Source organism: Mixophyes fleayi, chromosome 12, assembly GCF_038048845.1.
Source record: "Mixophyes fleayi isolate aMixFle1 chromosome 12, aMixFle1.hap1, whole genome shotgun sequence".
Taxonomy (NCBI): domain Eukaryota; kingdom Metazoa; phylum Chordata; class Amphibia; order Anura; family Limnodynastidae; genus Mixophyes; species Mixophyes fleayi.
In genome coordinates this window covers 16,433,758-16,456,417 of record NC_134413.1, presented here as the reverse complement: position 1 = coordinate 16,456,417, position 22,660 = coordinate 16,433,758, and the positions used below count along the sequence as shown (strand labels likewise).

The 22,660-nt window shown below is 42.9% G+C and overlaps 2 protein-coding genes across 4 annotated transcripts in view; one reads left to right on the top strand and one right to left on the bottom strand.

Moving 5' to 3' along the window:
- The window catches only part of FANCM (FA complementation group M), an 89,955-nt gene extending 83,363 nt beyond the window's left edge, over positions 1 to 6,592 (top strand). The window contains exons 18-23 of the mRNA XM_075192157.1: positions 876 to 1,032; positions 1,566 to 1,669; positions 2,595 to 3,125; positions 3,715 to 4,072; positions 5,362 to 5,653; positions 6,281 to 6,592. Coding sequence (XP_075048258.1) covers positions 876 to 1,032; positions 1,566 to 1,669; positions 2,595 to 3,125; positions 3,715 to 4,072; positions 5,362 to 5,653; positions 6,281 to 6,413 — 1,575 coding nt within the window. The 3' untranslated portion in view covers positions 6,414 to 6,592. The remainder of the gene's footprint in view (positions 1 to 875; positions 1,033 to 1,565; positions 1,670 to 2,594; positions 3,126 to 3,714; positions 4,073 to 5,361; positions 5,654 to 6,280) is intronic.
- Positions 6,593 to 8,841: 2,249 nt separating this feature from the next.
- MIS18BP1 (MIS18 binding protein 1) overlaps positions 8,842 to 22,660 on the bottom strand; it is a 36,871-nt gene continuing 23,052 nt past the window's right edge. For 2 of the 3 annotated variants that reach the window (XM_075192158.1, XM_075192160.1), the window contains 6 exons: positions 17,509 to 17,684; positions 15,785 to 15,936; positions 15,179 to 15,324; positions 14,592 to 14,679; positions 12,627 to 12,681; positions 8,842 to 9,327 (listed from right to left, as the gene is read on the bottom strand). In XM_075192158.1, the coding sequence (XP_075048259.1) occupies positions 9,209 to 9,327; positions 12,627 to 12,681; positions 14,592 to 14,679; positions 15,179 to 15,324; positions 15,785 to 15,936; positions 17,509 to 17,684 (736 nt within the window). In that variant the 3' untranslated portion in view covers positions 8,842 to 9,208. Of the gene's footprint in view, positions 9,328 to 12,626; positions 12,682 to 14,591; positions 14,680 to 15,178; positions 15,325 to 15,784; positions 15,937 to 17,508; positions 17,685 to 22,660 lie in introns of those variants that run through there. The other variant, XM_075192159.1, reaches the window with a different exon arrangement.

Genomic DNA, 22,660 nt, shown 5'->3' with positions numbered 1-22,660 from the left:
TGTCTATGGATGCAGTAGATAATTTTCTGTTGCAACAGTGACCGCTATGGGCTGTAGGATACAGCCAAATATAATAGAGGCAGAGTTTCAAAAAGAGAACTAAACAAAATATTTTTTTTATATAACTTGAAAAATTCTGTTTGTTTTGACAAATTGAAATATATTGCATTTTGAGGATCATTGTTAGCACTCTGTTAATTCATTAATCATATAAACTGTTCTTTAACGCACCAGTAGATCTTAAAGAAAAGTAAAGTTTTAGGAGATGGTCAGAACTAAAAATATTTCATGTACAGGTTTGATTGTGACCGGGGCTCCTGTGTCCTATTGAAGACAACATAGAGATTTGAAGCTAACTGGCTGATAACTGAGAACAGTAGATTGCAAGATACTTATTTACCAAGAAGCAGAGTAGAACCACCTGTGTTCCATTCACGATCAAGGGTACTCTCTCCACCAGCTCCTTTGAGCTTCCATGGTCTGATGAAGTTCACATAGATATAGCATTCTGTAAGGTTATACAAAACAAAAAGAAAGTTGTCATCGTTTATCTTCAACACTGCATATCTGTGTGTATCTAGGAAAATAAAAAACATTAGGTATTGGTTCATATATTGATCAAAACATTTAAGCCTGCATCCCAGCATTGCAGGTATCTCGTATGCAGGTCCTACGATGACCTATATGCTTCAAACACCTTTAAAATGCAGTCACCTCCCAGATATAGGGGCTTACATCTAACTAGGGCTGGCTTGTGAGACACACCCAGATATGACTTAAATAGGCTTGATAGACAGCTGCAAAGACAATATAAGGCAATATTTTCAAACAAAACCAGAGAAGTAATAAGCTAACACTGACCTCTGTTAATGCAGCTTGCGGCCAGACAGTTTATAGATGATGAGGCCCAGCTGTCTTCGGAAGAAGCGGAGTTTGTGTCGTCCGATGAGATCGTCGAGTCAGAAAATGAGCAGAACACTTCCCTTGTGGGATTTCTCAATGACAACACTCAGCTGTCTCAAGGTCTGAATGGTAAGTGTCACTGGGGATGGCGGGTTGCTGGGCAAGGCCTCGGAATCTTGTTGTAACTCAGTCTGCTGCCTTAGTTAGCAAAACAAACACAAACCGGTGCCGTACTCTCCAGCATTCAGTATGTGGCTCTGTAGGGAAACAAGCAACAAAACTGCAGATACAGTTAGTGACGAGGGGGAGCGATCGGGGACCTTCTCTGTTTGCTGTATGTGTGAGGTCTGATTAACAATGGGTTGTCCAAAAGTCATCAACCCCTTTACTTACAAGTAGACCGATTCAAGGAACATAAGACACATTAGGTATCGTTCTCCTCAGCATGCCCAAGTGTCCCACACGTGTTTCACAATCTTCGTATTGCACTCTGTGTCATTTAGTTTATAAGCATATTAGTAATCTCCTGTGAGTTCCATGGCTCCTCAGTGACCTCTAATATTGTTAGAATGAATGAAATAAAATACATGATCCTTGTATACCCTCCCCTTGTCTTGTTGATGCAGTGGACTAACCAGCTGATGTCTGTCTTCTGTTCTCAGACTCTGAGATGCATGGTATATACCTGAAGTCTGTACGCAGCCCGGCAGTCGGTAACCGATTTAAACTGACACACAAGAGGCACAGTATGGCAGTCTTCTCACAGGTGGGTGTCTGCTGCCACAAGGAATCGCATCTTGAGCTCAAAGAGACTGATGAGCTTTCATGTAATTTCATCTCAGCCTTTGTCTCACCAGGACTCCCCTGATTGGATAATGCAGCCAACCAACCAATCAGAGGAGAGCTGTAGTTGTATCCGAAGTACCAGAATATACTGAAAGCATTTTCCTTGTAGTATTTCTTTTCTAAACCTGTTTTAATTTGACATTTTTTTTTTTTTTAGATGTCTCTAGTTCCTAGTGTGTACCTCCACTCTTTGTAGGGAATAGGGACAATTTAATCCTAATTCTAAATTAATCACATTTTAAATAGAGATGCTCACTGACTCCCGTGAACTGGTTTTGGATCTGGATTAGCTTCGTGTTTTGGTTTTGGCAAAACCACCCTCGTGTGCCCTGGTTTTGATTTTGGTTTTGTATTTTCTTTAGAAAAAATCCTAAAATATGCTAAAATCACATATTTTTGCTCTTTTTTTGTTCCTACATTATTATTAACCTCAATAACACTAATTTCAAGTCATTTGCAGTTAATTTTGACCACCTCCAGATCACAATATTATTTACATACTACTGCAGCGACCTGGCTGGATGGTAAGCGACAGAGCAATGACACAAACACACGGCAGTTCCTAGCACATCTAGGACACATTGGCACACAGTTATGTTGGATCTTAAAAAGGAATTCAAAACTTACGAGATCCGAGGACGTCACAATGACGTTTTGCCCCATTTTCAACTCCAATGGGGCGCGACAGCTCGGATCGGTACTTGCATCCCCTAAGTTCAGGTGTGTTTGGTTCTCGAGGAACCTGAGCATCGCTAATTTTAAAAGGTCTTAAAAAAAAAAATACACATTTTATTTTTGTGTGTACGCTTCAAGTTCCGACTACACTTTTCTTTTGGTTCCTTTAGATCCCAGAACAGGACGAGAGCTACATGGAAGACAGTTTCTGTGTTGAAGAGGAGGATGAGACAGAGGAGAATGACGAGTCGTCCAGCACAGAGGAAGTACAGGTGGACGTCGACCTTCTCCAGCAGGACAGCTTCGTTGAAGGGAGGAGACAGTATTGTACCCGACGAAGGTTAAAGCTCAAAGGAGCGCATCGCAAACAAACCAACGAGGAGTGTCCTGCCAAAAAGAAACGGCGGATTATCATTCACGATGACTCTAGCGATGAGGAAACTGATGCCAAAGTCAAATCGCCACCTCCAAAGTCATCAAACTTGTCCTGTTCCACCAAACCGCTGTTAAATGGTTCCTCAATAAAGAACAAAGATCTATTAACTGTAAAGACTAACGCGTTCGATGTGCCCCTGCGGGACAGATGCCAAAAGAGGATTAATCTCCAGGCGTCTCTGTCAGACCAGCTTGATTTTCAGGCAGAAAGTAGATCTTTGCTTAGACACGAAACACCGAATGGGATTACACATTTTCCAGACAAGGTATATTTCTAACTTTCACATTTATTAAATATATTTTATTAAAAAAAAAAAGTTTAAAATATTTTTTGAGCATTGTTCACAAGCCAGGGAGAGACTTTCGGTTAAAAATTGGCATTTTTAGGGAAGGGATGTTTGCCTATCTCAGTGATGGCTAACCTGTGACACTCCGGGTGTTGTGAAACTACAAGTCCCAGCATGCTCTGCCAGCTATCAACTAGTTATCTACTGGCAAAGCATTGTAGTTTCACAACACCCGGAGTGTCACAGGTTAGCCATCACTGCACTGGCCTATCTGAATGTGGAAGACTGCCACCTAGAGGACATACCCATGCATGATCACAGCACTTGTGAAGACTACAGGAAACACTGGTGATGTGCTCATTGGTGTTTCCTGTAAGAAAGAAATGTTCTTAGACTAGCAAAACCACAGCGCCCCTAGTGGTACATCCTAGTATTAAATACTTTACCATTGACCTTGTTTCATTGAACATAACTTTAAAAGTAGTTTAATTTTTCATCATCTACAATCATGACTTCTCCTTGTGGTTTTATTAACCTGTATTTCATATCCTCTGATACAACCCTGCAGACGGACGATAGCGTTAGAAACCTCTCCTCTGATTCAACGTGGGTGGGTTCCTGTACCCTAAATACGGCCAGATCCCCAGCCAGCGACATGGCCCTGTGCATCCTCGCAGACAGTCGGGAAATATCATCCGGACCAGAGGTCATCTCTTTCCTAAAGACCACTCATGGTGTCAGAGTGGACATTTGCTCTCTGGGGGGCTGTGACTATATCGTCAGCAACCGCCTATCGGTGGAGAGGAAATCGCAGTCGGAATTCTCAAACATTGCAAACAGGAGCAAAATGGTGGAACGGATCCAGCATCTACACGGCATGTTCGAGAGGATTTGTCTGATCGTGGAGAAGGATAGGGTGAAACCAGGTGTGTTCATGTGTTGGTGCAGTATTTAAAAAAAAAAAGGCGTGGGACAGGCTATTGCCCAGTGTTGGCTAAACCTGTGACACTCCAGGTGTTGTGAAACTACAAGTCCCAGCATGATTTGCTAATATATAGCAGCTTATTGCTGGAAGGGTATGCTGGGACTTGTAGTTTCACAACACCTGGAGTGTCACAGGTTAGCCAACACTGGCCTATAGGTTGGATGGAATAGCTCAGTGGACTTGAGTATATGAAATAAGAATATCTTTAATGAATTACATGGATGTCCCTGTGGGGTGCAGCCCTCCTTTATTGAGGTAACATAATATAGTGCTCACAGTATTTTTTTTTTTAACCCTTCTCCATCTGGAAAACTCTGCCTTTACCCAGCAAGCTAAGGTTCTAAGGTTCCGCCCAGTGTACAACCAGTTCGCTCACTTGCGCAGTTTCCTGGAGTGAGTCCCTCTCTTGTGTGAGAACGGCACTGCATTCTTCCAGGCGTTCGCAGACTCCAGGCCATAGGGCATTCCCACAATATAAGGGACAACATTTCTATTATCGAAGGACATCTGCTAACATTCAGCAGATGTCCTAGTGCTTCATTCATGCAAAATTTTCAAAGTCACTGGATTTATTTATTGCTAAATTCTGCCAAAGTTTAGAACAAAAAAAAAGCTGATCAGTTGGATTATTTTCTGACTTCGAGTAGCAAATCCTCCCATTGTCATCTGTGTGTGGGCAATGGAGGCTGCTGCGATGTGAAGGCATTAGGTGTAGGTGATGTTTGTACTTACCTGATATATTAAAAATGGAATTCAACAATTCAGTAGTATGGAAAGAAACAGCTAAAGCCAGGGAGACTTTTCTAATTAACTATCATTGTGTAGGATTTAAGGCGGTATAGGTATTTCCAAGTTGTGTTTTTTTTTCAATGAACTTTCTTATGCTGAACACATCCCCCCCCCCCTATGAAGGGACGTGGCTCATTGATAGGTGGGACCGGATGTGTAAATGTGCTGGTTATAGTTATGCAGCATCGGTGGTGACTTAGGTTGGCTATCTGGTAAGGAATGCTGGGACATAATCCCAAAACAACTGCAAATCACAGGACGTCTATAATGAATCCAGCTGTCCCCAGCTTCCCCCTGAATCACAGCAACAAAGTGGAGGTTCTAGGATTAAATATCAGGGCTTATATACATATTTGTGAATAATATTTATGTTTTAGTTCTGCACTGTGTTTTCTATGCTGTAGGATCGAATATAAAATTGTACTGTGTGTTTGTTTGCAGGAGAAACATCGCGGCTATTTCAGAGAACAAAGTATTACGACAGCACGTTGTCCTCTTTAACCAGTGCTGGGGTCCAGATCCTGTTTAGCTCCAGCCAGGAGGAGACGGCAGCGTTACTGAAAGAGCTGACGTCCCTGGAGCGGAGGAAGAACACTGGTATATCCGTACCCACCCAGGTGACCAGTCACAAGCAGGAAGCACTGAACTTCTATCTGTCCATTCCCAACGTCAGCTACATCACTGCCCTAAACCTGTGTCAGCTCTTCAGCTCCGTCAGGCAGATGACGAACAGGTAACGCAAATGTTGCACAGCTCTGTGTCCTCGCAAAGCAACTTTCTTTACACTTGTTGGCCTACACGAGGAGGCCACCTTTGTGTGACGTGAACCAATTATCCATGAGCCTGTTACTTAATAAAGTGCTTCTGTTCTGTGATGAGCTCCCAGTGATGACAAAATGACTTTTTTGTAGGTAAAGGTGATGGTTAAACCTTGACAACTTTGTTATTCAATCAGGAACAAAAAAAAATATATAGATATTATGTTGTATGTCTGGCTGTAGCCATGTGGTTTATACTGTACCTTCACTTACATTATAGCTGTTCACTAGCAGGTAGTTGTCATAGTAGAGTTCTCCAAGCAGGTCAGCCTGGGGAACTTGGTAAGATGTCAAAACGATGATGCTATGGGAAGGTGACAGCTGATTGGCTGTTTAGTACAGACATCCAATCAGGTACTACCCCTCTCTTCCACCCTTATGAGACTTAACTTTGTTTTCTAGCCTGTGACCTGCACTCGTCTATATTGTAGCTAAGGGGGCTGCACTCTAAGCATGGTCGGTCTTATGATGTAATATGAAACCAGATTTACTTTTGTTTAAAGTTGAGATTGTTTTGTTTACTCTTCATTAACGTTTTACAGTTCTGTAGACGAGATCGCGAGCCGAGGACAAGTGAGTCGGCAGAAGGCTGAAGAAATCTACCGCTACCTCCATTACCTGTTTGACCCACAGATGCTGCCCTCTAGTGGCAGACGGAAGCAGAGTCTCCTATAATCACTGAATAGAATATCTTTGTATTGTCTGGGTTTTTTTTTTTCCAGTTTTTTCCAATTCTGTGTAGGGGGAAATCTTATTGCAGTGCAATACTGTCCAACCCTCTGTATGCCTTTATCTTTTGCACTTTATAATGTGTTTATGTAAAATATGTAAATAAATGTTATGGAAACAAAGTATTCAGATTGTATGTAAATCATAGGTTAACAATGTTTTATTTACATGTTTAAGTGAATCCTGTGAGAAATTGACTTTTTTCTTTCCCATTTTGAATTTTGCACAGAAATTGTTAATTTTATCCAATAACAGAAACTTTTCCTGTATTGCTCCACCAGTGGGATGGGGGCGACTCAGTAACACGGCGCTGTTGCATCATTGACAGATTTTTTTATTTTTTTTCTATAATGAAAATAAATACAAAAAATAAAAAGCAAACCATGTGGAGCGATGAGAAAGGAAGATGTGTTTCTGGGGCATTCAAGACAGAATGACTGGGAACAGATGGGTGAGTGGAATGTCAGATAGGAGTTGTCAACAGTGATAGAGGTTTGAGAAGGATCTCCCCTGTCCCCCAACTCTGCTGCCTCGGTGTCATCCTTGACTCCTCTCTCTCTCTGTCCTTTGCCCCTCACATTCTCTATATTGCCAAATCCTGCCGCTTCCAGCTACGCAACATGTTGCGCACGCATTCGTCCCTTCCTCTCCCAAGATGCTACCAACTCTCTTATCCACTCTCTGATCATCTCCCACTTGGACTACTGCACCCTTCTCCTTACTGGCTTCCCTCGCTCCCCTTCAATCTGTAGTTAACGCAGCCGCTCCTCTTCTGTCTTCCCCCTCTAATAAGCCCTTCACTAGCTCCCCTTCCCCTACAGAATCCTGTTCAAGCTCCTCACACTCACATACAAGGCCCTCACCAACTCCACTGCTCCCTACATCTCCAACCTCATCTCTCTTCACACTCCATCCCACCCTCTCTGATCTGCCCTCTTCCCCTCTGGTTACCTCCTCTCATGCTCGTATCCAAGACTTCTCCCGCACTGCCCGCCTCCACTGGAACAAACTCCATCAGAACATCCCCCAATCTGTCCAGTTTCAAATGGGCTTTAAAAACCCACCTTTTTCAAAAAGCCTTCCAGCTTCCTACTTAACTTTCTACCTCATCGTCTACCTCTCCCCCCTTTTGTTGATTCAGCCTCCGTTCCCTCCCCCTTTCTCTCACCTTTGTGTCCGTCTGTCTACCCCTGCCCTTAGATTGAGCGCTCCTTTGAGCAGGGCCATCTCTCCTCCTGTTTCCACCACGTCTAACTCTGCTCTCCAGCTACTCAACTCCCTGACCCCTCTCGCTTTCTCGCCACCACTCTGTGGCTCTTACCTGTCATCCGCACTCTCCCTCTTGGGCTCAGGCTACCAATGTATGCTGATCATCCCTCTCTCTAGCTGTGCTTTGAGCTTCCTGAGTTACTGTGCTTATTGTTAATTGTTCTGTGCTGTCTCAACTTGTACTGTGATATTGTTTGTCCATGTACGGCGCTACAGACACCTTGTGGAGCCCTATAAATAAAAAATTAGAGAGCATATTCTATCATTAAGGTGGAAGAGAAACTGGATGTGAAGAGTAAAGCAGCCAGCGAAATCTTGAGACTGAGGAAAGTGTAGTGGGGTTGTCAGTGGGAAGTGGTGACTCTGGGAGGAGAGTAATCCTGTTTTGCAATTGTTGTGTGGAGATGGCAGAAACACAATTGGGCATATGACAGAAGTTAGTGGAGGTGAGGTAGATTTAGGTCAGTGTGGAGGTGGTACTGGAAGCAGAATGAGCAAATTCGTTCTCCAAGAGGTGTAGAGTGAGAAAAACAGGGCTGTGGAGGGGAGAATGTGCTGGAGCTGGACACGCTGAAGGAGCAGTTGAAGAGGTAGGAAAGGACTGTCACAAAGGGCAGGAGAGGAGGGTGATTAACAGTGTCAAAGTATCAGAAGTCCAGGAGGATGAGTATGGAGAAGTGACTAAGTAGATTAACCTGTTTTGGGAGGGTGGTTTCAGAGACACGTGCAACCGCAAAGTCATTTGGAGGCAAAAGGAAGAATGAGGCTGGAGATGATGAGAATGTCAGGGGAGAGATGAAGGTGAGAATACAGTGAGGGAACTAGAGAAGAGTGGAGTCAATAGTGTGAATGGGGGAAGGTTTTGAAGATGAGTGCAGAGACTTCACCCTTGGGTGTTAGGGACTGTAGATCACTCTCCTTTAAACGCTCTACTTAAAACAAGTACAAAAGGAAGGTACGAGCCTGACTTTTATCATAAAACACAAGATTCCAAATACCAATTTCCATTCTGGTTATTAATTCGTTTTACACCAGCTCCTGTGGCTTCAGGAATTACCCCCTAATAAACCAGAATGTGATGTAGACACTATACCTGCAAATAATGTCAATTCATTAAAAGTTTATTCAAGTAAAAATGTAACACTTAAATATTATAGATCTCAAATTATTTAAAAACAAAAACACAGAAGTGAGTTGAAATGGGAACAATCTTTATACAAGCAATGTTGGTACAAATCTGAAAGTGTTTCACAGATTAAAAAGAGTAAAGATCTATGGAAAGTGGAACATAATAGAAACTGTAAATTATTCACATAATACAATTTAAGATAGATCTGCCCAATGCCAGGTAGAGTTAAAAGGCCACGAACTGAACTTTTTTTTTTTTTTTTTATAAAAAAGACAAACATTAGGGAAATTACGTTGTCAGGCCACAAGTTCGTTTTATATTTACATGGTATATCAAAAATAGTTTATTTGCCCTCTGCAGAGGAGTCTGAAAAATAATAATCTTTTTCTTCGTCATCGGAAGTTACTGGATCATCCTTTTTGAAGAGTTTCCCAATTACAGACGTGTCTTTAGTTCCTACAACTGGCAGACAAACATATGTACAAGTTATTACCGATTTAGTATAGCCTGGAAGAGTCATCGACTCCCAGTGGTGTTGTAAGTCCAGAACATTGAATGAATTCTCACTGGGATCGCTAAGAAATCAGTATCTCATTTAGCAGCGTTGTTCCTACTTGGCTTTTAAATCATTTAAGCCTTATGATCTGTCCCTATGCTAAATGTTAGGCCAGCTGGTCTCTGAGCAGTGGCAGATTATAATAGGGGAGGATGGGTCTCCCATCCCACCCCGTGTTCAGGAAAGGAGAACGGTTAATTCTAGTTAGTGAAAGTTCATTAAGTCCAACTCTTCATACATTCTAATTGCGGTCATACAGAAAAACAAAAAAAAAACTCCAGTGCAACAATTACCAATTCAACCTCACAAGGAGGCAGCAATAATTATTACCTGACTTCCAAGGATTTTTATTATCATTTATTTGTTAGGCGCCACAAGATTTCCGCAGCGCCGCACACAGTACAAACAGTAGACTATACAGGGTGAAACAGTACAGAACAATAAACAAAAAATAACAATACTCCAGAAACTCCAGGCAGGCAGATGCAATAAGCACAGAGCAGAAGAACAGGTGAGGAGACAGGAGGGAAGAGGGCCCTGCTCATGTGAGCTTACATCCTAAGGGAGGTTAGACAGAACAGGCACAAGGGGGAGCCAGAACAGAGATGGGAGAGCGAGTGGAGGTGGTGAGGTGGTCAAGTAGATGGTTGGTAGGCTTTACGGAAGAGGTGTTATTTTTTAAGGATGGGAATCTGATAAAGTCTCTAGTAATTATAGCCACATATATCATTACTTGTAAGAGACACACAAACCAATTTTAAAGTCCACATTTTACCACTCTTACAGTAAAGAATCCTATCCTATGCTCATGGTGAAACATTTCTACATTTGGATCCCTTGTCTTCTGTGTGGACCTTGGATGTATTTCTACATGTTAATTAGGTCCCTTTTAACGAGCCTTTTTTCTTCTAACCTCTATATTTAACCCTTCCATACCCTTTATTAGTGAGATTGCCCACATCTGTACCCTTTAATGTTCTCCTATGTCCTTCTTACAATGAGTGGTCCTAAACTATTGAAGATATCTAGGTCTAGCCTATAATGGCAACAGTTGGTTTGCATTAAGCGAACTAATCCCACTTTTTATTGTAAGGGTTAACTGAACACAAGCCACCTTTCCACATTGGATATATATGTGCATACCCCGACAGGAATAGTTTAGTTACCCCAAGTCTCACATAGATGTTTTCATGCCAAGTGTCAGTAATATTGGGGCTGTGGACCACATGTTACCTTCAATTATTTATAGGTCTAGACAATTCTCTTATAGATAACATATTAACAAATACATGAATACAATGAAGCATTATAACACATACATAGACAATCATAAGCTAGCACAGATGCTGGGATGAATTCCAGCGTGTAAGTGCACAAACAGCAGAACATTTGGCATAAGACATAAGAGAACTTAGGGAGAGGGTAATAAGAGACAATAAGTGCAAACAGGACATGACAATGTTGTGGATGGAGGAAGTACAGTGGACAGAAAGGGGTAGTGTAGGTAAGCATGTAGCGGGGAAAGGGAGGTGAGCTGAAGGTTACAGTAGTCAAGGTGGGAAATAACAGGCAAGTACACCAGTGTTTTAGTTACTTCCTGAGTGGAAGGGGTGTATTTTTAGGAAAGTGGAGAAGATGAGAAGACTGGGAGATGGACTGGATGTGAAGGATGGAGTTGAGTTTGACACCAAGGCAGCATTTCAGGAGAACAGGGGAGAGAAGAAGTTGTCAACAGTGAGAGAGATGTGGGGTACTGGCATTAGTACAGGAAAATATAAGCCGAGATTACGTTTGAGAAACTGTTGGGCCATCGAAATGGAAATGGTGCCGAGACAACTGAGCACAAAGGATAAGAGAAGGGTGAGAGGTTAGGGGAAGAAAGGCAGATTTGGATATCTGCATATAGGTGATAGAGGAGTAGATAGAAAAGAGTAGAGGAGAGAACATCCCAATAAAAGAGCCCCGGAGAACACCAGTGGAGGGAAGCAAGAGTCAGAAGTAGAGACTTGAGAGGTAAGAAGTGAACCAGAAGACGACACTCACAAAGACCAAAGGAGTGAAGGGTGTCAAGAAGAGAATGATTGACAATGTAGAAAGCTCCAGAGAGGACAAGGACTATGAGAAGGGAGAAGTAGGTCATTGGTCACTTTAGCAGGGGCAGTTTCGGTACAAGTTTAGAGGGCAGAAGTCTTACTGAAGAATGTCAATGAGAGAGTGGGTTAGAAAACTGACGCAGTTACAGGAGGGAAGAAACTGAGGGTACGATGGATCTAGCAAGATAAGATATCATGGCGGAAACTCCATCTACAGCACTACTACCTCAGCTTAGTTGACAAGCAGTACAGTAACAGGATATTATGTATAACAGGAACGCTGACAGACCATAGGAGAAGGGGAGACAGATACACAAAGTGTTGCTAATTTGGATACTCTTTGTGCTTAAAAGATTGCCACAAAATCCCAGAGTTCTCCAGATTCAAAAAAACGAAAGACATCCGCTTTATAAACAAATAACATACAGTGCCTGCAGATCATCCAAAATTAGGTTTAGAGCCCAGGAGCAGACCATAAATCAGGGGGCCACATGACCCTTCTATAGACATCTTGATAATGTTCTACGACACTAACTTATGTACAAATATGAAACTGCCCTAATGGAAGAGGTTTTAAATCTTAGTTTCCCCGCCGGTTGGCAATAAGAAAGGACACTTACTGACAGAGTGACATGATCGTCAGTAAGCGACACAACAAATTATGTCACTCTATAGGCCGTAAACACATTTTGCTTTTAAAACCCACAATAACTGTCAAAAGCAACAAGGTGCAGAAGCCATCTGCGTTCTAGTGATTATGTTCTCCCTGGTTCATAATTATGTCTGATGCCATCACCCTAAAGTGTCAACTGAGTGTTTACAGACAGGACACAGCAACTTCTGGCAACATTTTCTCCCTATCTGCAGCGGACATCTATTTATCAGACACAGGTTGTGCTAATTATTTTACTTGTGATTCTGTGAGGAGATCTGGAAAACATGTACTGTTGGCTGTCCCTGAGGACCAGAACGCTGCCCTATGAGATACCGGTGTCAGCCAATGTTACATGATAGAAAATCATTCACTTTAGAAAAAATTCGCACTTATATAACCGCAATTGTCAGCAGTACAATACAGCTAATACTTTGTGAACTGAATTAATTCAAATTACCTTTCTTTGAATAGGGCGTTCTTCGAGAAGTGGGTGTTGCATGGGGAAAGCCACCCTATAACAAAGAAAAAAATAAAATAAAAACATATGGTATGATGGAAGGTACTTGAGAAACAGACCTTCTGTACGCTCTTAAATCCTTTCCTTGTAGATTTCATTGGGGGGGACGGGGGGACTCTGGGTGGGTGTGGGCAACGCTTTCAGCAGACTGACTGCAGGCCATACCCCCAAGAGATCAAAGATAATCTTCATCAGATAGGGTCTGATTAATCAAGCCTATAAGCGCTTTTTCAAATTGGCTCTGCGTACTCCCGAATTCAACAAGAAACAGAGCAGAGCTGCACCTGAATCCATCAGTGCATTGTATCTTCAGATCTATTACACAAGTACGTCCAATACAGATGTGGATTATAAATTTGCAAAAAAGAAATATAATTGAATTAATGTCACCAGTTAATAATAAAGGCATTCATGATAAAACAGTAAATAAAAAAGGTCCACCCTTAAAATACATTAGGATGTTCTTAATGTCTACTGACCATAGAAATACATTTTACAGTTGCTCCCGATTGCAAACATGTTATCACTGGTAATCAGGACTTAGACTGGCCCTGTAGCTGGAGCCAGAGATACAGCAGAAAAAGTAAAAGGACTTTACTGGAAGTACAGAAATCCAGTTCTCATTTATTACATTGGAGAACACAAGAAGAACAATGTTATATCACAAAGGTGTCCTTAAGACCGACAAGTAACCAGAGGCCACTATGGTCAGAAGAAACTGAAGCCTGCAAAAACGTATGCCCAACACTGACGTCTACTGATGCCGCCTTTGAGTCAGATCCCGGACTGGGTGGTAGCACAGATGTAAGACTGTAAAGCATATTCCACATCCAAAGGGTGTAACGCCAACTTCAATGGCTGCGATAAGGATGGACAAAAGGACTAAACCAAGTCCAGGTGAAAAGTGGAAACCACCTTAGGGAAATATTCAGTAACCGGTTGCAATACTATAATTTCTTGGTGAAGGACATGAAACGGCGCCTTACAGGAGTACCAGTTTGTGGTCAAAACCTGGATTGCTGACTATATAAGTCACAGATATATGCTACAGGAGAAGTAGAAGGTCCTCAGAGTTGGAACGAGTAGTCTACTTCCCTGTGACTGTGTCCTGTGGGACAGGAGACCTCCGGCCCAGTAAAGAGCCCCTGTACCCCATGATATCGGGCAGTCACGACTGCAGGCTGCCCACCTGAGGCGGCGTGTAATAAGATGTGCATTGGTATATGGGGGCAAACTGGGTAGGTACAAATCTTAGCAGACATGCAAATCAACAAAGAACTATAACTGTTCTGCACTGGTGTCTCTCCATAGATTAATAATAATAATAATAATAATAATAATAATAAAAAAAAAAAAAAACAAAGGAATGACAGAGAAGGAACTAAATAGCACTTAATAAGTTGGCTTTTTACATCCAATCTGGTACATCTCCAGGCAGCAATCTCTACCAAACATCTGACAACACTTCACAATTACAGATCAGTTGTCACCCACACACAGTGAAAGTAGGTAATTTTGTGAGCTGAACCAACGCTCATGAGAATACAGTCAGTAATTTCACTAGGATCCAGGGATATTAGTGAAGCACCAGCCATATTGAGAAGCTGCGTCCGCCTGGTGTAGGTAACAGACTTTATAAGCACTGGCCCTCCACCTGTCATCCCACCTGATCATTTCATTATTAGTAAACTCTATTTACCCCAAACCAGACATTGCTTGCTGTACAGAACTGCACTGATGAAAATGTTTGTATGATGCCATGTTACGTTCTAATCAGACATCCAGTCTAGCAACCAGACCTATACATGTAGTGAAGTCTGCAGCGTAGTGAACACATGTAGTGTGATAACACAATCCTGCAACATAAATACACTTCTCCGGAGGCAGAATATAGCCCGTACATACCGTTCTCTTGTTTATATTGCCCCAGTTCATAAACTTGTCTCTTTTTGAGGTCTTCTGAATCCTGTACACATACTTGTCATTGTTAGATCTGTGGGAATAAGTATATTTCATATTGAGCAAGTAAAGCCACTTTGTGAACATTAATATTAAAGCTTGTGAATTGCTAAACAAAATAATATACCGGAAACAACTGATGTGCACACTTCAATAATCCATCTGCAGGGAGCAGACATTGCATAGGAGGGTGATGCTTCTTTATCTTACATCACTCTGGGGCAGTGTAAAGCTAGCTTCTCATCAATGAGTATTTCCTACCCAGGTTGGATTGAATAGAAGAATGTTATGTAATAAAAACTCTTATACTTTTTTTTTTTTTCTACTTTTAACGCTAGATTCCAGGCCAGGGCCAGTCACATCACAGCACACACACCAGACATGTAATTTGAAGTTTTGGTCAAGGCCTAACAAAGCTGCTGTGGAATCCCGGTTCTACGAAACCACCTAATTAAAGCCGTAGTTATTGTACAAGCATCCCCCAACCCAACCCCCCCCCATCACCTTCTGGTTACACGCAATTCAAGCCTCACTTGTTAATGGTCTCCAGCATTCCGGGGGTGATATGCTCACACTGAGGGGTATACGCCAGTGGGAAAACAGAAGATGAGGGCGTGGTGGGGTCTGGATTCGCCAGCTGGAAGACATCGTCCTCGTGACTGGCTCTCAAGGTCGGCAGCTGCGTGATCAAAATAAAAACACAAGACAGCAAAATTCAGAGTGTGCAGAGCTACAATGAGATCAAACAACACAATTCAATCACTGTACAAAACAAAATACAAATAAACCCTCTGTGGTATAATGCAAAGGGCACTGTACCCTGGTATCCTCCGACAGCCTGACCTCAATCTTCTCTCTCCCTCTCTAGAACATGTGCAATTGGAACGTTGACGTTTATATAAAAACATACTGTGAGGAAATATGGCGACCGACACAGCAACCAAACAGATTTTAACTTCTTAGCGCGCGGGGGAACCTACATGATTTTTGCTGCTGTTTTTCCAAACTTCCCATTAAATCCACATAAATATTCCCATAAATGTCCCCCAAAGCCTGGAACGCTGTGCTGTAGACCATGGAGGATGGATATACATTGTTATAGTGTAATATAATACTGCAATCCCATCGCTGTACCTTACCTTTACTTTCTTGTTCTGGAACGGGGTAGCGCTGAACAGATCGTCGTGGTCATCCTTCTGAATCTGATCCAAAAACTCCCGCATCTGTTGCTTTCTTTTCAGAGTTCCCACTTTCGCTGTGATTTTTACAGTTTCCTTTTCGTTACTCTTATCTGTGGGACAAAGATCACATCCAGTTATCAGATTATGTCCAGCACAGCAACAAGTTACATTGCACTGCCTTTTATTAGTGTGTACAGTGTTCTATGTCTGGGAGATGGTTGGTGTAACGGAACTGTCGGAATGTAAGGACACTTCATGACACTACTGTATTGTGGCGATATAGAACTTAAGAGCACATCTGCCAAACATATTTCAAGGGAAATTATTATAAGTAATGAGGAGTATTTATACAAACTGGTGCAACACAATCCAAATAAAAACTAAGTTTCCCAGTATCAACTTTTGCCTTTGCACCAGTTCCCATAAATGTCCCTTATTCCCCACCCACCAATTTTAAAACCGCACTGTTGCACGGATCAGCCCCTGACTTCAGTGAGGGGGAAGGAGCACATTAGTATAACATTTACAGTAGGTGTTAGTGCAGCTTTAACTATACAAGATAACCCACTGGCTTACTGCTCCTGTTTGTCCTCCACCATCTGCTGTATAGTCTAGTTTTATGTGACTGAAATCCCCCTTGAACGCTGTGGTTAGATGTCTGTGTGATCTGCCTGTTGCAGCAATTCTGCCCTCTTGTTGCCATGCACGATGGCAAATTCACCCAGTTTTAAATGCACGAGCAGAACACACTTTTTTTTTCCACGCTAGGACAACCCAACATTCTGATTGTTGTAGCTGCACATTGCTAATGACCTCTGTGCCCAGCGGTCAGGAGAAACCACCACAAATAGATCACAAGGACGTGTATGTGAAAAGAGAAAGTACCCCAGCAAAAGACCGACTAACTGCCCAGTTGCCATGTCCTAGATAGTAAGCTCAGCCTATGACCGCACCCCTAGGCATCTAGAAGTATATTTTTAAAGTAGACCCGTCACTTGCAGACAGTGTAGGCAGCTATTCATGAGCATGTAGGTAGTCTATCATTTCACAGGGATCCAGATTCAAGCAATGGGAAAACAGCATAGAAAATACTCCACAGGTGGAGGAACGACAATACAGGAGATGGATGTTGAAGCTCGTTCTGCATTTACAAGCAAGTTGTCTACTGCCAGAAGTTGGATTTCTGAGTATATATACACCAATCTAATTCTTTTCAATTTTGTACTTTTCATTTTATAATGGGCCTATTTTCAGCATACAACTTTCATAGTAGGAAAGTAAAAAAAAAAAAAAAAAAACACTACAAAAAAAACAAACAAACCCCATAGTTCACAAAGAATGCCTGTAAATTATAAGGAGCAGCGATTTTTCGAAAAAGTTCCACTAAATTTCTACAATTGTGTGATTACATGTGAAATAGATGGGGAGGGGCATACAATATGTATGTCTTAAGTATTCATCTGATACACTGTCTGTTGCTATAACTGCCCTATAAAACTTTCTCTTTTTGAGGAAAGCTTACACAGCACATTCTAAAACAATCACACTATGAAAACAGTTGACTTTCCATTAAGACAACAGTACAACACTGACATCTAGTGGACTGCCTCATGTACTGCAACCTAGCAAAACTACAGGAAACAAGCCCTTGAAAGCTCATTATTTTTGCCATTTGTTATTACTCTCTTGCTTTTTTTTCTTGGCTGTATCAGGTTTCTTCTTGGATTGGGCTTTTGATGACTTGGTTTGCTGTTTCTCCAGATATTTCTCTTGGCACTGCTCGGCCGAACGGCTTCCTACCGCCATAGCAACATCCAGCCAAAAGCCTTTCTTGTGCTTTGGTAAGGAGGAGACCGCCCTGTAAAAGGCACAAAATGATGAATAACGTTCAACTCATATCCTAGCCACACCTAGTGTGCCATACGTGATTTTACAGAGATTTATACCTGCTCCGACTACGGACTGCAGTTAATTTCTTTGTACAGTTTAACTGAAGTCTAGGGGCTGGATTTACTAAACTGCGGGTCTGAAAAGTCGAGATGTTGCCTATAGCAACCAGATTCTAACTGTCATTTTGTAGAATGTATAAGATAAATGATAACTAGAATAAAACTAGTTGCTATGGACAACATCTCCACTTTTTGGTCGTAGACCAGTGTTTCCCAAATCCAGTCCTCGTACTATAACGCTGGTGATAGAAATGCACAATATCCATGTTTTAGCAGTTAAACAAGTACTGAATCATTTTACAAAAAGGTTCCATCAAAAACAGAAACAATTGCATCATATAATTTGCATATTAAATTTAAGGAGAAGTGTCACAATTATATATATTTTTTATAATCTCTTCTATTACTCTACAAGAAGTGACAGAGTTAATTGGATTCAGATTTTGATGGCAAAACTGAAATGCACAAAGCCAATAAAAATGGCCATACGTTACAATCAGATAGTTTTGTTGACTAAATTGTTAAAGACTCAACATGTGTGGGTGACAATAGATTAATAAATTCAATAAAATGTCGGTGGCCAACTCTACTGATAATCCGATTGGATTAGTTGAATAATCTATATCTGGAAGGATCAGACCAAAAAAAGGATTTTGCTTACCATGGGGTACAACTTGTCTGGCCTGCTCCCTCCCCTCTATACCTTCTGTATGGAGGTCCTTCAGTTTTTAACTAACAAAGCCCTAAGGACTAAAGTAACACTGAAACAAAAACCATACAACCAAAACACCAGAACACAAGGGTGGGAGAACAGTGTCCCCCAAATGGATTTTACGGTGAGTACAAAAATTCTCTTTTCTCGATCACATTAATTTGGGGGAAGTTCAGACAGTTCTGGTGGAAAAAAACGGACCCTGGCTTAGAAGATCGACTCTGAGAGGAAGTCTCCAGAGTGGTTCTATGGCCATGCTGAGAAGATTGGTGTACCATGACCTTCTCGGCCAGCAGAATTACCGGCACCCTTTCCCTCTTGGCCTTTTTCAGCAGCCAAGGTAACATGAGAATCCGTGGGTATCGTCAGGGAATGGTCATGTCATCCACTAGGTATGCCTGTGGACCTCTGGTTCTGGCACAATACTGAGCCACTTTGTGGTTCAGTCGAGAGCCCATCATGTCAACGTCCATCTGTCCCCAGCTTTCCACAATTTGATCGAACACCTCCGGATGGAGGGAACATTCCCCATGATGAATGGTATGGCGACTCAAGAAGTCACCTTCCCAATTGTCCACCCCTGGGATGAAAAATAGCCAAGATCGCTGGGACATGATGTTCTGCCCAGCACATGATCCTGACTGCCTCCTTTAAAGCTAGGGGACATCTGGTCCCCTCCCCTGCCTTGGTGATTTATATACGCCAAAGCCGTGGAATTGTCGGACTGGGTCCGAATGGGACTGTTCCTCAGAAGGAATTGAGCCTGCACCAGAAGACTGAAAACTGCTGTAGCTCGAGGATGTTGATGAGTAACTTTGCTTTCTCCCGGGACCAAAGCCCCTGAAGACGGAGGATTCAGCATCACTGCATACCATCCCTGCAGGCTGGCATCTGTGGTCACGGTAGTCTAGTCCCACATTAAAAAGGGACACCCCTGATTGAGATTTCTCGACTTCAGAGCCACCACAGGAGAGACTAAGGGGTCGCTGACAACAGATGGAACAACTGCACCATCAATAGAGGATTGGACCTCGACCACCTGGCAAGGATCTCGTTCTGGAAAGTCCAGGAGTGGAAGCAACCAAACTGTACACCTTTGAAACGAGATACCATCCTCCCCATTAGTTTCATGCAAAGGAGGATGGAAATGTGCCCGAGAGACAACAAGGCTGTCACCTGTTTGCAAATGGGCAGAATATTTTCCTGGGTTAAAAAAATCACCCTCTGACACCTAGTGTCGAATAGGAGACCCAGAAAACTCATGCGCTGTGCTGTGCCGGGACAAGGCTGGACTTTTTCAAAATTATGACCCACTAGTGCAATTCCAGCATTTCCACTGTCAAACGCAAGTAGGATCGAAGAAGAGGGGCAGAGGTCGCCTTTATCAAAAGGACTACTAGGTACGGTATTACTGTCACCTCTTTAGTCCATAAGAGTGCTGCCATGACTGCCTTTGTAAATACCCATGGTGCTGTTGCCAGACCAAAGGGTAGAGCTCTGAATTGGTAATGGGATGCGCAAACCTGGAGGAGGATGTGGTGGCCTCACCATACCGGGACGTGAAGATATGCATTCTCGACATCCACGGAAGCAAGACATTTGTTCTGTTTCATGGGATTGATCACAGAGCGAACTGACTCCATTCTGTATTTGGCCACCCTCAAGTGTAAGTAGAGGGACATCAGGTTCAGAATGAGCCGGAAGGACAAATCCGGTTTTTGCACAAGAAAGAGTTTTAAGTAATAACCCAAATCTCTTTGTTCCCTCGGGACAATCAATCTTGACGACAACAGGGACGAAATGGCCCCATCACTTTGAAGGGAAGTGGAAATGAAATGCCGGGGAGGCGTCCCTAAGAGTTTAAGAATGTACCCTCTGTCCCCTATGCCCCTCACTCAGGCCTCTGGAGAAGAATGAATCCACTGGTCCCAAAAGAGAAGGATAAGTGCACCCACCACAGAGCTCCTGGGTAAGGGGGGAGATAAGTCATGTAGATTGTTTGTCAGCCAGCTTGGGTACAGGACATCTGCCCATCTAAACTTGCCTACCCCTTTGAGGAGCCCCCTATGGGGCAAAGGACTGGCCCCTTCCTGAATTTTCCCCTTGTCTACATAGTGAAAGGACCAAAATGTCCAGCCCATTAACGGGAAGAAAGGAGCTCTTCCTCTCGTGGTCTGAGAATTGATCTTGTCCAGTTCTGGGCCAAAGAGGACCAACCCCTCATAGGATAACACCTCCAAAGCTTTTCTTTGACTCTGCATCTGGCGGCTACTGCCAAAACAGAGGTCCTGGACATACCCAGACCTGCATCAAGAATAGCGTTGCCCAAGTACTCTGACACTTCCTTAATATGTTCCACTAAAGGCGTTGACTTGGGTCTAGACTGTATGCCCTCGCTGAGAGTCCCAGCCCATTTTACTACCGCTTTGATCACCCAAGCGGCTGCCACAATGTGCCTAAGCAAAGAACCTAAGGCGACAGAGATGGATTTTAAAACCTTATTGCATGTCCTGTCTGTGTAGCCTTTTAAGAAAGCAGCACTTGAATAGAAATGAGAATGGATTTAGCCAGATGTGCAACAGGGGCATCCATTTGCGGTGTAAACTCCCATTCTGCTATGTCTGCTTCCAAGAAGGGGTAGGTGAACAGCAACAGTTTTGTAAGCTGAAAGCTGCTATCTGGTTTCAGCCAAGCCTCACCCAAGATTTCAGACGACTGTGAAAAGGAAGGAAAATAAACAGGTTGTTTCTTTTTTCCATTTGAATAGGGAAACCAATGATTCCACATCCAGAATATCCAGGGTCTGTCGGACAGCCAAAGTTAGATACTCAATCCCCCATTTACTGGAGGAATCGTCCTCCCATGTAGTCAGGTCATCATCTCGGAGTCCCCTTGGATCTCACCTTCTTCTTGAGAGGAGTGTTCAGATTCAGAACCTCCTAACAAATGAACCTGGGAATGAGCCTGGCGCATGCGCAGCTTGTTGGAAGACAGTCTCCAACAGCTTCTAAAGGGAGGAAGACAGCTTAACCAGACCCTGAACCAAGCTTTCCAGGTTTCGCATCAGGGAGTTTCCTGCACCGAGGGGGATTATCAGATGAAGCCCCTGGGGAAAGAGTAGGAGGAACAGTTTCACCTACCGCTGCATCCTTTTTAAGTTCCGCAATGGACCGGGCTAACTCATTAGCCCAAGTTGGCTCTATTAGTTCAGGAGCAGTCACAATACCAGAGAGTCAACCCTCAGTGAAAAATTTTCACAAATGCAGAGAAGAGACTTACCGTGCTAATAGACCCAGGTGGGAGTTGTTACTACCATAGCCCCCACCAGGCTATTTCCCCCTTACCGGCTACCTGCTTTCTTGAAGTGTTTAGTGTTCATGCAATAACCAGGGGAAGGACCGCAGCCAGCCCCGTCCCAGCCACGCTGAGGGGACGCTGGGGCTGCATTCTGTGGCTCCTGGCACAGTTCGTTGCTGCCCTGGAACAGATCCGGGTCCCTGGTCGCTGTAATGCAGCTGGCCAAGTGACCCTTTTGTTGGGAGCCCATCAGTGTAGAACAGGTGGACGGCATGTAAGCCATCCCCGCTCTTATCCATGTGCTAGTGAAATACAAGAAATAAAATAAACAAAAAGTAGAAAACTTAAGAAAAGTGCTCTATTCCATTGTCACTAAAAAGAAAATGGTAGGACCTCCGTACAGGGGGCATAGAGGGGAGGTAGCAGTCCAGACAAGTTGTTAGTTTTTTCAAGTGCCTTACTCTCAGCACAGCACCTTCTATACCCCATAGTAAGCAGGGTCCCCAAAATGGATAGGATACAGAAATGTATTCTAAACATATAAGCAACGTCCACAACAGGTCTAAACAACCTGAGGTTCTCCAGGTGTTGTGAAACTACAAGTTCCAGCATGCTTTGTCAGCTGATAGGGTATGATGGGACTCTGGCTCTCCAGGTCTTGTGAGAGTTTGTCCCGGCCTGGTCTATAATGATTTTGTCTTGGGCATGCACGTCAAAGGTCTGTTGAGTCAGATCACAATTTTAATGTGTTTGAAGCAGGTCACTTGTTTCCTGTTGTATGTTCAGTTTAAAAACAATGGGATTCTAATTTGTGGGTCTCAACTGTATGTTAATATGACTTGCACAGAAATGAAGTAATTTGCTAACAACAAAAAT